General features: G+C 36.2%; 1 protein-coding gene across 5 annotated transcripts in view; it reads left to right on the forward strand.

Moving 5' to 3' along the window:
• LOC306799823 (uncharacterized protein C8orf34 homolog) overlaps positions 1–15,588 on the forward strand; it is a gene marked incomplete at its 3' end in the record, with an annotated part of 149,479 nt that overhangs the window by 105,809 nt on the left and 28,082 nt on the right. For all 5 annotated transcript variants that reach the window (XM_079301343.1, XM_079301339.1, XM_079301340.1 and 2 more), the window contains 2 exons: positions 7,468–7,553; positions 12,415–12,488. In XM_079301343.1, the coding sequence (XP_079157469.1) occupies positions 7,468–7,553; positions 12,415–12,488 (160 nt within the window). The remainder of the gene's footprint in view (positions 1–7,467; positions 7,554–12,414; positions 12,489–15,588) is intronic.

Below are 15,588 nucleotides of genomic sequence, written 5' to 3' on the forward strand. Positions count from 1 at the left end.
TTTAATATAGCTCTTAAAGACACAAATGCACACTCGCACACAAAACTCTTTCACAAGTCCTAGAAAAAATGGTTCACAGCAGAAGAAAGAGTGTTAAGTCTGAAAAGACTGACAAAGACTGTAATTTTTCTCCTGTGAGATAATGGTTTGAAGCCAGCAGCAGATAAAAGATTGCCATAAGAATGGCCTAATTCCCCATCTTGTAAAAGGATTAGATAATTCAGTCTCTTTATGGATTCCTTACTCTGGGAAATATATTTCCACTTTTGGTTCTCCTCAGAAATAGCTGCAGCGTGTACTTATTTAAAGGCACAAAGACCGGCATTCAGACTTTTTGGAAAGGCAAACAGCACTCAAAAAAGATTATTTTGCAGGCTGTCTCAATGTGTAAGTTTTGCTCAGCAAGTGTATATTCTTGTATTACCAGCTGAAAACATTATGCTGTGCATTAACTATTAGTGATGTGGAAACTTTCCACAAAAATCTCCAAGAGTGACTGGCAAATGGTGTGTTTAATTTGCAAAAGGAGAATGGATGTCAACCAAAACCCATTTTTAACTACTTTTTTTATGAATTTTCAAATAATTTGCTGCTCTCTGTTCTAGCACTGAGAAATAGTGTCCTTAAGAAAGTGAGTATAAAAGCAGGAAACAGACAGTGGTTTGAATGGTGTTGGTGAAAATGAAGTTATTTTCGATTAACTGTATCTTAAATTAGGGTGAAACTCAAATAATATAAATGCTGTAGAGCTCACATGAATAGAATTGTGGTAATAACAACATACTCCTGCCTGATGGCCATGCATCACTTTTTTAGAGTGGATTTAAATAATTCTCTTTTGGAAAGAATACTTAAGCATATATTCCTACATTTTATTGAGAAATTGTATTAAGTATCTGTACTTATTCATGTAGTCTTATAGTTTAATATTGGAAATGCCTTCCTAGGTAATGTTCTGCAGGATAATCCAGTAGTTCTCATGCTTAGTTTCTCTTCAATGCAGATGCTTCCTGTATTTTAGTGTAAGGTGAAAACAAAAGCTGTGGCACTGATTTCTTAATATAACCAGGTGACATGCTGCAGAGCTTTTCTATTGTTGCTTCAGAGGTGGCAGCCATGCTCATTGCTCACCAAATTCACAATCCTCTGTTACAGGATTCTCCTCCTATGGATCTAAGGCATTTTTCTTCTACAGCCCAGTGATCTAAAAGTTGTATGAACTGTTTTTAAAATCTAATCTTCATTAGGAAGGTAGTGTGTGAAGCTAAAGCTGATGAGGAGTTTTACCAGACAAAGAGTACTTTTGCCTGTATATTTTTAAAATAATATTTATTTAATATAATTTTACCATAATATTAACCAGTACAGTCAGTACTGGAAAACAGACATCTTTGTATCTTTGTACTTATGAATACAATAGAAATTTTTCCGTCAGTTTTAATATTTTTATATTTGTAAAATACATTAGTAAAACAAATTGAATAAGTCAGAAATTCCTGGCTTTATATTTAGGTGCTGAAAATGCTTTGGATCTTACAGCAGTGTAAGGGAGTGCAGAACTTGTGGAGTCAGTAAGTCAAGGTACATGAGGTCAGAATTTGGATCAGCCAAATTTGGATCAGAACAAAGAATGAAGTAAAGTCACTGTATTATAGACAAGTCAGGACAGATGATTATGAAGCTTGAAATATTCTTACTGGTGTTGAGGTTGCTAGGGAAAGGTGCAAGAAAACATTCAGTGTAACTTAAAAGTGTGTGGGGCCTTTTAGGACTTTTGTTGTCTGATCTCTGTTGCTATAACTTCACTGGAGTAATGTCTTAGTCCAAGGGAAATTATAATTCAGTATAACAGTGCTATCTGAGAAGATGTTAGATGTGCATGTGAAGTTTTACATTACAGAAAGGAAGAAGGTGATTTAAAAGGAGAAAAAAAGATTAGGAAGTCCAATAAGTCAAATTTATCCTTCTCATCTCTGACTAAAAGCCCCTTTGGCTGCCAAAGGAACAGTGTATAAAAAGTGTATAAAAGTAATGTGTATAATAAATTTGTTTTGTTAATAAGTTCATGATATTCTTTAATCTTAGAAAATTTATATTAGAGTTTTTGATCCAAAATAATAACTCCTTCATAAAGAAACTAACTATAAACTAGAGAAGTATTTTTGGTAGGATTTTTTCAAGAGAATGGATAACCTACTTTGAAATAATTTAAGGAAAATAAGTGATTCAACAAGTCAAAACTTCCTTAATTAAGATTCTAATACAAACATGGCACTACTTCTGTTTTTCAGAGAACTTTGTTGTTGTGCCCTTAAAAACGTGCGCCTGTTTTGGTTGATCATTTTGTTGAATGAATCAAGGATTCTTTACCAAACTTTCCACTACTCCTCACTGTATTCAGCTGAAAGAAGTCATCTGAGTCTTTAGCAATGGAGATTAGGAATTTTCCAATTAAATGCATATTTTCAGGAAAAATATTTCACGGAAACCAAAATGTTTTACAGTATTTATTCAGATTCAACAAAATTCAGCTGACACAGGGCAGAGCAGAGAGAATGGCTGGAGCTGCAGTGCTTAGATATGTAATTTCTCCCTTCCTCCTTGGAGAGTGCCCTTTACTGTTCTGGAACCTTCACTTCTAAAAAGTCAGCAGAAGCATTTGTATTTTCTTGAAATAGCAGGTTTTCAGGATTTCCTCTCAAGTGGAGTTTCAGTTTCTGTTGTTGTTCATCTCTAGAGAACATCATAATTTGGCCACAGTTATCCAGCACTAGTTTACTATGTTTAAAAACAAAAATAAGTCCTTAGCTGTGTATCAGAATTTGAAGGCCAGCCACATGCACAGTAATTATATAAATCTGGCCTTTAGCCATTTATTTGGGATTAAAGGAGATTTTGTTAAAAATGAAAACTCTTCTGCTGGTTCATTTTAAGAAGGAATAGAACAGGATTTTTTGTTATTTAAGTGACATATTTCTGGAAGAATAGGTCAAAACAGCATTGGCCTAAATATTATCTACATTTGTCTGTCTGTAAGTGACAATCACCCTCTGAATTTTATTTGGCTCAGAAATTTCCTAAAGTATGACCTTCATTATATGCTAGCACAAGATAATTAAAAATACACATACTTTGAATCAGTAGTCTACACAAAGAATTTAATTTCTTGGTTTTCAGAATGCTTTATGCCTTCTCTTTAGGCTCTGATGTTAGAATGTACCTATGCTTGTAATTAAGTATATGTAATTATTTTATTTATCCCATGTAGTCCTCAAAAGTATTATGTGAACTATGTTGAGTTTTTTAATTCCAGTAGTCTGCTATAACGTCAAATTTACTTTAGTTTCTCTAGCTACTGTTTTTAACAATGTCATAGAACAGCAGAGTTGACATAGAGGAGAATCATCATGTATGTCTACATTTAGTGCACTGGAGGAGTTCCCAGGCAGGAATTTGTCCTGCATCCAGCCTTGACCAGTTGGAGAGATGGGGAGAGAAGGACCATCTGAAATGCACCAAAAGCAAATTCAATCCTGTACCTGGGGAAGAATAACACCCTGCACCAGCACAGGCTGGGGCTGACCTGCTGGGTACCAGCCCTGCAGAGAAGGACCTGGGGTGGACAAAAAGCTGTCCACGAGCCAGCAGCTTGTCCTTGTGAACAAGAAGGCCAATGGTGTCCTGAGGGTGCGTTAGGAAGGGCATTGCCAGTGGGGTGAGGGAAGTGATTCTAGCCCCACTCAGCCCTGGTGAGGCCCCATCTGCAGTGCTGTGTCTGTGCTGGGCTCCTCAGGACAGGAGAGACATGGAGCTCATGGAGCTGGTCCAGAGAAGAGCTGCAAAGGTGATGCAGGGATGGGAGCATCTCTCTTATGAGGAATGGCTGAGGGAGCTGGGCCTGCTCAGCCTTGGGAAGAGATTGACTGAGGGGGGCCTTATCACTGTTTGCAAGTGTCTGAAGGGAGGGTTGCAAAGGGCTGGATCCAGGCTCTTCTTGGTGATGCCAAGAAAGAGAACCAGGGGCGATAGGCAGAAACTGATGCACAGGAAGTTCCACCTGGACATGAGGAAGAACTTCTTCCAGACAGGTTGTGGAGTCTCCCTCATTGGAAATAGGCAAGAACTATCTGGGCACAACCCTGTGCCATGTGCTCTAGGATCACCCTGCTCAAGCAGGGAGGTTGGGCCACATGGGCCACTGTGTCCCTTCCAATCTGACCTATTCTTGAATCTGTGAATTACATTTTTAAAATCATAGTGGCAGGAGGACTGTGATTCACGTATCCACAAGTTTGTTTGTAGTGATAGACCCTGTATCATGCTTCGGCACTGAATCTATAGATTTTATTCAGAATATCTTTGGTCCTGAAGTCCTTAATTTTCTTGGAAGAAGCCCTGCATAATGCATTTTGGGGTCAAAGAAAATTGAAATATTTACCTGTAGGCTGTTTGCTTTTGTAGCTCTTGAAGTTCCAGCATGGAGCTGGTTAATATAACTGAAACAATGTCCTCTATGCAAGAAATCACACTAGAAACAGATATGGGAAAAACGTTGGCTACCAGGCATCAAATTTAGACTCACATTAAAGTAATTAATAGGTGAAATAATGTTTTGGTTAAAAGCTGAAGTAGTTCATCAAGTGTTAGTAAGATAGTTTTTAGGTTACTCTTCTAAACCTATGTGTCTTTCTAATCTATGGTTTTTTTCTGCTTAATAGTTTTTAAGTGCTTTCATTTTTACTATGGAGATATCTTATGAATAATGCTTTTGAAGAAGAAATTGTAGTAGTCCAAGTACCAGAATTCTTTTGGCAAGAAATAGTGCTTTTAACTTTTTAGTTGCTTGGGTTTCATGAGAATATATTCTGATATGAATCTATATGTGAGAAATAAATAAATAAATTGAAAATTGGATGTCAAAATAAGGTATGGATATGTCAAACATCCTATGCACCCATCCACCCAGTATCCCAGCCATTTCTTCCTACAAAATAAAATCATATGAAATGGATTTTCTGATTAGATACATTGAAAAGATTTTTTGTGTGTGTGTGTTCTTCATGAGGAAACAGACCACTTAAATATTTAAATTCTAGAATAGGATTAGAATAATTTCAGTTAGTCATGTTTGATTTGGATTTAGTGAAGTTCAGAATGGGAACATATTATAAAATCTTGGAAATTCTGATGGGATAAAAGAAGCAGCTCCTACTTCTAGAGATGGTTTTTGTATTATTGTAATGCAAACAGAAAAGTTTGGAGTAATTATCCTTTTAGTTAAATATAAATTAACTACCAGGATGGCTGGAGAGAAGGATATCTCACTTCTGGTTCCATACAATTCTGTGCATATCTTTCTAAGATATATGGATATTTGCTTGCAGTAAATGTGCATATTGATGTAATGAAGGAGAATGGGTGAATTGTATTGCAGTGGAAAATTATGTGATTTTTGAGATCTTCCTTTTTTCGCATAGTTATTTTATTTGAAATTTGTTTTCTCCCTATTTTAATCTTTTTGATGGAAAGTAATTTGCTTCTGTGCAAAAATCTAGGCTTTTAAAGAACTGGAAACTATGGCATTAGAAGCCAGGTACAGAGCAATAAAGGATTCATAGAATTAATTTTCAAAATTAGGTTTACAGCTTCTAGGTTTTACATTTTGTTGTCTTGAATTTTGTGCCTATGGATCTGCCACCTTAGATAAGAAATATTATGAATTTACACTGAGCTTTCCATGATAAATAAATCACTCTAGGGGCAAGAAAAGGAGATAAAGTAATTGGGGGACCGTGGGAGAAATTGTTTTGAGGAGTACAAACAAAAAGATGACTTAGGATCCATATATATTAGATAACTGTGAAAGTCATAAAATGTGAAATTTAGATAGGGCAGATAAGGAGGTTCTACTTGGTTTCAAAGGTTAATTTCAAGCTTACTGTAAAACAGCTGCAGAGAGTAAGAATACAGAGTGAAAAGAACTTTTTTTTTATTCCAAGAGATAAGTTATTTCTTTCCCCAAGGTTTTACTTCAATGCATTTTTATGATTCCTGGGCTTTGCAAAATGGAATTGCATTCTTCTTATTCTTTTCATGTCTGAATAAATCCAAGATAAGATAACCTTTATGTAAATGGCAGCTATATTGCATTTAGAGCTACAAAGCACTTTTTCAGAGCAGAATTTGTACTCGGGATTCATAAGAGCCTGGAGAAGGATGGTGTGACTCTTGGGATCCTCATTTGAAAAAACAGATACAAGCATTATTTGTATAAATTGCTGCCAGGGCATTGCCTGAAGACAAAGCCTGCCATAATTACTGTATTTTTATTTTAACAAGTAACAAAGGAGGAGGAAATATTCTTGCATATAGTTCCCTGTGGTGGGTTAACTTTGCCTAAGGGCTAGTTCCCTACCCTGTCAGTAGGATGACAGGATAAAATTGGAAGTAAAAGCTTCTGGATTAAGATGAACACAGGGAAATTGTTTACCAGTTACTGTAATGGGCATAGCAGACTTGACTTGGAAAAAATTGGTTTAATTTATTGCCAACTAAAATAGGTTTAGGTGATGAGATACTGAAAGACAGACATTAAACCACACTTTTCCTCCTCCGTTTCCTGGGCCCAAATTCACTCCTTCACTTCAGAATCTTCTCCCCTGAGCAGTGCATGGGGGTCAGGAAATGGGGGTTTATGGTCAGTCCATCACAGGTACTCTCTGCCCTTCCTTCCTCACCACACTTTTCACCTGCTCCAGTGTGGGATCTCCATCGGCTGCAGTCCTTCCCAGACATGCTCACCTGCCCTGGTGTTGTTCCTCCAGGGGCTGTATGGGGTATTGCCTCTGGCATTTCACCATGGGCTGTATCTGCCCAGAGTGTGGAGCACCATCTCCTTTCACTTTGTGTGTCCTCTGCTGTTTGCCAGTCTTGTGTTCCCTGCTCTTCTGCCTGTGTGGTGTTGTGGCTGGCTCTTCCTTAACTATGTTTCCTCCAAGGTGCCACTATTTTGACTGAAAAGCTCAGCCTTGCTCTGCTGTGTTCTTTTTGGAGCCAGATGAAACCACCTGTGACTGGCTTAGGGCAGCCCCAGCCTGTCCTCACCAAGGCCACTGCCCTGCCAGCACATTGGCATGGACACCCAGTACAGTCCTATTCAACTAAAATATTTCTGAAGGTAGGGAAGGAAGCTTGCAGTTTCACATGAACACCAAACCCTCACTTCTATAAAATAAGACTTACAAAAATGCATAAGCTAGGATTCAGTTGCCTGTTCCTTGGAATCTAGTTTTGGTTACTAGACAGTGCAGGTTATGATTGATCCATGAGTGTGGGCTTTTCAGCAAAGCTGCTCTTTTAATTAGGGCAATGTTGTGAGCAGAGTATGTAGCCAGGGATAATATTCTTATGTGTCTTATCTATTGAATATGATTGCAAATGTTTTCACTGCGTTTTTCCACAATTTAGATTGCAAGGAGATAATTTGGCAGAAAGGCCAGAAGATGTCTCCATGGTATCTCAGACATCTGAGCCAGCAGTGTCAGACTCTGATGGTAAGTTATGTAAATATTTGCTGCTCATAAAAGAACCCCAAATATGAACATCTTGAATTTGAGAGTAGGGGTTATATCTGTAAAAGATGAAACACTTCCAAGAAAATATTCCTGGGCATTTGAACTCAATCATTTACATTTCAAATCTGTTCAAAGAGCCACTAACATATTTTTTGTCATGGCCAATTAACACTCCAGAATAATTCCTAGGCATATTTTGAGAGGGACATTGGGTCAAAATTTGTTTTTAGTACACAGATTTTATGTTAGCACACTAACATTTAAAATAGCTTAATGGTGTAGGCATGGGCTGTTCATTGCTGCTTTTATGCCAAAGAATGGTCTTTGAAATATTTATTACTGCACATGCATGAGATGATTCAAATTATTTAGAGTAGAAATAAAGAGTTAGAAATAAAATAACTCTGAAAAACACTTTTTCTCCTCATACAAACATGTTCATATGTTGGGTTAATCTGCAGTCAGGACACTGAGACTTATTTCAATTTCTTCTCAGGTTTTGAGTTGAGTAACACCTGAAATGTTGAACAAGGCACTTCATAAGGGATATCTTTCCAGAGAATGCCCAGCTTTCCTATGAAAGATAAAGTTGATGAAGGTTAACTTAGCTGCCACTGTAATGCAAAGATAAAGAAACAGAGCTTTTGAAAGAGAACTTGCAAAGATCAATCTTTCAGCCCATCCCCTTACTTTTGGGCAGAACCAGCCGAGTCTACAAATTGTATGTTTTGATTTGCAGTATAGTCTTCAGCAGCCATGGACAAGTTAGCTGTGATCAATTAACACAAAAAAGCCCCCAGAATGTATTTTTTAAAAAATTATCTTACTCTCTGTCTGCTATCTAATGCTATTGTATGTGCTATTAAGGTATCACAGCAACCTAAGTTTTACTAATTTCTCTTGCCTCATCCGTAAATCAACCATTAGTAACTAGTATGCCTTTAAAGATAAATTTTTCAAACTGGTTTTGTGAGACTGTGTGGCTTCATGCAGTCAAGATATTGGCTTTTCCTTTTATCTATCATTGATCACATAAATGAACAAGATAATAGGACACTCAGAATCTCAAAACATGATGTTCTTACATCTTCATGAAGATTGTCAGCAAGAGATGCTCAGACTGGTGACTTCAATCAAGCCATGTGAAAGGAAGGCAAAATTCTAATATTGTGAGAGTGATTCCCAGAAAGGGAGGTGGTGGTGGTGGCTTGCTTGGGATAGGTAAGGGAATACACATGCATGAGATTATTGCAGAAAAAGCAAATAGATGGGTAAGGCAGACGTGGGAAAAAGTTTTGCAGTTCACAAAAAAATTTCCATTTTCCTTCCTGCGTACCTTTGCTCTTAAAGTGAAAATATGCCCACTTTGCCATGCAGTCTTCTGACATCTTAGGCTTCAATTAAATAGTTAGGTTTTGCTTAGTGGCAGAGACACCAGGATTAAAGAAAGTGGAACTATCAGAAAGTACTGGATGCCATGTTATATTGGAGCTGGATCTTTCATGGTCACAGGATATAGAGCACAAAAGTGCAACAGCTATTCTACCTTTGTCCACTTCATGTGCTTCTGAATACTCTGCAGTCAATATGCCTACAGAGAAGATGGAAGAAGCTTTCTTTAAAAAGCACCACATTCAATAAAATACAGGGAGTAAAATTTAGATAGGTAGATGGGGCAATGATATTCATGTTGTTGTAAACATCTGTCCCGTAATATACATGGACCTGTTAGTCATGTGGCTAGAAAATAACAAGGCCTCTCGGGCAAAAAGACTGAGGTCAGTTGTAAGGTGATGCCAAATTTCTGTCAAGAGGTGCCCCCAGAAATGTTCAGTGTTTCAAAACATATGGTTGGGTCTTTTTTTCCTAAAATGTTGGCTAGTGCTATACTTTGATTTGAAAAAATACGCAGCTGCATTTCACAAGTAGGTACAGACTATAAACAGACACAGAACTCAGGCAACTGCCCATTCTATCAATCTTTTCTATAAATGCAGAAGAATGATTGCTCTCTTTGCATCTGATACTTATTTCCAATAAATATTATGTATGAGAGGATGATAAAAAGACCTCATAAAGATATTGTTTAAAAACCCCAAGTAATTAAGGCATTGTTGCACTGAATTTTGGTTATGTCCTCTTACAGATGTATTACATCATGAAATAGTGACTAGCAGGCTTCAGTTACCAATCTTATTTGAATTTATGTTCTGCTATTATTTATCAGTACCAGTGCCCTTAATGAGGGAAAACTGCAGTGGTAGGTGCTGATGCAAACCATTCATTCAAGAATAAGCAAGTAAGGTGCTGATGCACAAGGAAGTTGAGAGCAGCTTTCTTTAAATAATTATCTGTTTCTGTTGTTAGATCTGGAACATCTCTCCTGTGAATTTCAGATTAGCTAAGCTCAGAAGTAATTGGCAGAACATCTGATCTAACAGCCTTTATAAATGAGCCTCATTTTAAGCCATTCCAGCTACTAAAGTCAATGCAGTAGCTTATGTGAAAAGATCATGTGCAGCATCAGGCACTATACTGACTCCACTGGCAATCTGGATCTGGTTCTAATTAACCACTACACTGATTTCCCTCTAGTGTAATCCTGCTGAATTGGACAGACTTGTGTTTGATCTAAGTATTAAAAATGAGAGGTAGGAATCAGGTCTCAAGAACACAAGACACTTTAAAGCTGCCGTTTCTTTTCACTGCCCTAAACTACAACTCTCAAAAATGCTTCCCTTTTCCATTAGACCATTTCACAGGAAAGAACTAAGGGAAGAATTTAATAGGTTCTTGATTTTGATTAGAAGCACCAGCATAGATGACTGCACAGCAAACTTCCCCTGTAGATGCCAAGCTTGTCTGGTTGGTCTTTTTGGCCAGTTCTCCACTGAGCCTTGCTCTTGTTCTGTAGAGGTGGACAGGGAGAATGGCTGAGGCTTCAAAGGATACACACTACAACAGAATTGAGCCAGAAAAATCTACATCCAACAGCCCCCAATGTGTTTTTCAGGTTGGTGGGATTGCAGAAGCAATAGTTCTGTATTTTTTCAGAGGGTTTAAGATATGTAGAAATAGTATTGCTGAAGGATAATTGTTCATTTACTCTCAATTTCCAGTAAGTACCATGCAACCTTGTTTCACTTGTTTCATTCTCTTCTGCTGAAATATACCTTACCCTTTGAGTGAAGCCATGATATAAGGCAGGAAAAGAAGACAGCATTGCAGATAAAACTTTTGCAGTCTGTGCATTCTTGCAGAAGCAAGTTTAAAATGCAGTAACTTCTTAGGGAGTAATGCCTTAATATAGGATAAATGAAAAGTAGAAGACTTCTAAACCACTCCTCAAATTATCTGAGAAAAGTGGTTTATTAAGTGAGTTTCTTTGCAGTGTACTGTGCAACTCCACACATTCCTGTGGTGTCAGCAGTGACTTGTTTCTTTTGTTTCTGGAATAATACTGGACCAAAAATGATAGTTTCTGTGGTACTATGTCACTGTGTAAATGTGTTTCCTGTTTTATTGTGCTATTACATCTACAGCTCTACAGATTATATTGTGATATGTAATACTTAGTTTGCTAAATAAATTTTGCTAGAGTAAAGTTCTCATCAGTAGTTTCTTCCCTATCAAACAGGAGTCACTGTTTTTTATTATTTGCAGTTAGCTAGTAGAAACAAGGAAAAACTGAAATATATAGTTTCTACATAGTTGGGTGTTTTGGTTCTGGTTTGTTTGTTTATTTTTGTTTGGGTATTTTTTTGCCTTTTAAGTGTCATTATAATAGAAAATTCAATAGAAACTCTAGGATGTAGAGGAAAAGTTTTGAATTGGGGACATACAGTAAAAACATAAACATGGGAAATATATATAGTGTTGTTCTGAGTGGAACTGCATGATCAGGGTGAAAAATTAAGGATGCAAGTACATGGGAATTAACTTTGAGAACTAGATAAGGCAATGGCAAAAGTGTGGCATCGTTTTTCAATTCCCACACAATTCCCCGACCACAGCTTTGCATTATCATCACTTCTTTGTCCTCCACATCAATTTGTGTTTTCAGTGAATTGGTAACCACAATTGCCACGCTTCACAGTAAGTTCTACTTTCTTAGTAAGTATAGTCTGAGACATTTAACAAATTGGGTTCTGGAAACATAAGGACCTCCCTGCTAAGTGTTTGAATAACAGCAGAACCTAGGAAAGATCAGGACATCTTGTTTATTAGGTTGCTGATGCAGCATCTAAGTGCCTTAGCAGAATATTATGCAAAGAGTGAAATTGCATAGAATGTTACTTGGAAATTTCTTTCTCTGACATGGACACATAAAATCTGTTTTAAGTCTTTACACATGCATCAAAGAAACATTTTAGACTCCTCAAAAAATTCTGTCATTTTACAAATGTGTCAGTATGGGCAAAAATTATACTTGCAAGGCTTTTAAATGTCTAAATTGACCAAATCCTTTTACTTCAGGAATTTTAACTGAATTAATTGAATATAGTTTCATTCATTTTATCCACTACTCACTTGTGCAAAGGATAAACAGTATTTAGTTTAAATAGTAAAGGTAATAAAGCACCTAGAAGATGCCTTGGCAGCTGAAGGAAGCTTGCTTATCTCTCTAGTCATGTTAGAGACACTGTTCCATGTTGCATTAAGGTTATAAATTAAAATCAGGTATAAATTATAATTCATTGAAGTGTAACTGGAAAGTAGTACATTTACAGTAGTCACATTTGCCTTCCCAGCAGTAAATTTTTGGACATTAAATTTTCAAAGTGACTAATGCTTAGTTGAATAGAATGGTTTACTTTTCTCTTGTATCTCTTTGGAACAGCTCAAGTACCTGGGGTTGAAACACTCACAGAAGATATTAATGAGTTTCAGAGTGCTTCTCAAGTGGCAGCATCTGTAAGTACCTTCCCTTATGGGTAATCCTGCAATTTTTTAAATTAGTTTCATAAAAATATAGATTGTGGATAGAGATAAAAGTTGTGTTTGCCAGCACTGTCATCCTAGAGAGAAGAAAACTAAATTTGCATAACCCTTCTGAATTTTCACTTCTCTGGTTTAATTTTTTCATTCTAAGAAAGAGGGCATTTTGAAATGCATTATTATAATCTACAAAACCACATGTTGTTGGGCTTGCCCATTGAAAGTGCAGAAATTTTATACTTAGTCTGTATGTTTTTAAATGCTAGTCAAATATTAATTTTACCAGAAAATATTCAATTTTTCAAATTAAAGAGAACAAAATAATTCAAACTCTTAATTTCATTCTGAAATATGAAATTGTACTATCTTAACTATAATTTAGATTTCTATTACCATTTGCTTGAAAACTAGTAAGAATGGTTTAGTTAAAATGGATGGCTAGATTATATGTATATTTTAAAAGAATGCAATATTATGCTTGATAATATCTCCATCAGTTATTTTATTTTTAAATTTAAGAAAATCTTTGCAGATATGCAGTTTTGTGGAAAATATAACTAGAAGTAAAATAATTCTAAAATAATTATATAATCATTATTTGGCCCTACTAGTATTACACCAGGAGTTTGAATACAGGTTGAAGAAGGGATTGTTTGTTTTTTTTCCCCTAAGGCAAATAAATTGACAATAGTTGTTCATTTTTGCAAAACTTTAGACAAGTATAAGAGGACAGATTTATTCCTGTTCAGTCTGTTCAGCAATACTGGTTTATAGCCCACTTTAGAGTTGATACAGGAAGTGAAAGAAGGGCTCAGTATTTGTTAGCTGAGAAAAAAAAAGCAATATAAAGAAAGAAGAAAAATGGTAATGCAAATTGGTCTTGCAGCTTTCAGGCAGCTGATTAAGCAGTGTGACTAAAACTAGATAGTATTGAACATAAAGTATTTACAACCAGGTTATTTATCAAAGCAGTTGAGGGATATGGAATTCCTGATCAATCCCTAAAGCTCTTTGAGAACTTGGAGTGCAAGAACCTCACAAAGCATTTGCTGATATTGGGCAAAAAGAGTAAGGAGCAGAACTTCAGCTAGCATTGCTTGGAGCTTCTTTTTCAAACCTCCTTTCTGCTTCCCACCAGCAAACAGAGGGGTAAAATAAATTTTGCAGTAGTTTCTGAACTCATATTGTCTTGTTGATTTGGACTCGTAGCTTAAAAATTTGATTTATTAATTCTGCAGACATGTAACATAGGGAGAGAGAAACAAATGAATTTAATTGTATAGAAAAAATACAAAGAAAACAAAAGTTCATTATGCTTATCAGTAAAATCTTGTTAGAGAAAGGTATTGACTTCAGCTGAACAGTTTTACATGTATGCTCTGTGTGTACAGGCTTAGGAGCAAACAAACAGTATGTACCTGTGTTCATTTCATGCTCTGGGAGTTCCAGGCTTATTTAAGGTTGCCTGGAGGATGGAACTGCCAGAGGCAATAAGGTTACCTGGGCTGAATCCCTGAAAGCCACACTGGCTGATGCTGTAATTACCAGTGCTGCGGAGAGGACAAGAGCAGCTGCTCTTGCTCTGTCCAACCTCAGAGCAAAGGCAGATCATTTCACATCCTAAGCTCTTGAAAAACTACTTTGCCTAAGTTTCTGATGAGGCAGTTACTGTTGTTCATATGCTTTGGGGGATTTTTTTTTATGTATTTTGTCTTAGTGTTCTTGCTTAAATAGTGTGTAGCTAGGTGATTGTGTATCTTTGTCTCTTTATAATTGCTTTATATTCAAAATAAAATTCAACTATCCAACACTTTGTCTGTAATTGTATCTCCTCAAAAAGAAACAAATTATCCAACTGTTCTCATTGCCTTTCAGGGCTCTGAAGGTGAGATGTGTTCCATGCTCCCCTAATAATCTTCAGTGAGACTTATACTTTGACAATCTTGACATACAAAATCTAGAGATAAAACTGAGATGCCTCATAGGAAGGCTGTGTAGATAAATGCAGTCTTGCAATGGCTTTCCACAATCTTTCAAAGCAGTAAGAAATATGCCTGTAAATTTACTTCAGAATTGATACCAAAATATATTCTTATTACTTGAATGATTTTTAGATATTTTATGAGATACAAGATGAGGGAAAAATAGAATAAGATGTTGATCAGACATTTCTCATAAATTTGACAAATTGATTCATGGTATTCACTCAAATGTGCATATTATATTCCTGACATGGTTCAAAGTGTGCAATGTTTAATATTGGTACTGCATTCCAATAGGGTAATTTGTGTTTGTTGCTAGTTAAATCGATTGTTATATAATTTTTTCCTCTGCTAAGGTATATTTGACAAATTTTCCTTAAAGGTGCCTTGGCCTTCAGAGGATAAGTGTTTTGAGAGAAACTGTAGGACAAAATAGCAAGAATTCTGCATAAGGATTTTCAGGAAAAACCTTTGGATTCTTATTTTTCATGTCCCATGTATGAATCCAAATGTAGGATCTTTAATGTGGATACTAAAACAATCTGTATGCTAGTACTCAAAAGTGAGGTATCATCTATGTCTATAACATGGTTCATGTAATTTACACTATGTTTATATTGTGATTTTCTTGCAGCTTTGTATATCTGTTTCTGAAAAACCTGTTTTTGTAGTTAGACCTTTTTATTTATAGTTTTTAAAATAAAATCTTTATCTATGGTGTATTTTTCATAGAAAGAGCTAATGTTTGGAAAATTGAGAACTCAGATTTTCAGTGCTGCACAACACCAAACAAGGCATTCTGGAGGAATAAGTGAGTAAAGCTGGCAAAAAGCTGGTTGAAGTATTTACAGGAATCAGCACTTTCCCCAAGTGTTTTGTAAGAATTCAGAAAGGAAGCAAGCATTCAAAACATCCTTAGAGATCCTAGTTTACTGCCTAGCAGATATTTTGTGTAGCAAAAAGTGCCTGGCAAAATGCAGAATCTTCTTCTTGAGATTTTTTTCACTGTGGTGAAGATAAAATCTGCTAGCCAAATGTTTAGAACATTTCCAGAAACATAAAGTAAAATAAGACTCTAAGAAAATACAGAAGTG

This window comes from Erithacus rubecula, assembly GCF_903797595.1.
Source record: "Erithacus rubecula genome assembly, chromosome: 3".
Lineage (NCBI taxonomy): Eukaryota > Metazoa > Chordata > Aves > Passeriformes > Muscicapidae > Erithacus > Erithacus rubecula.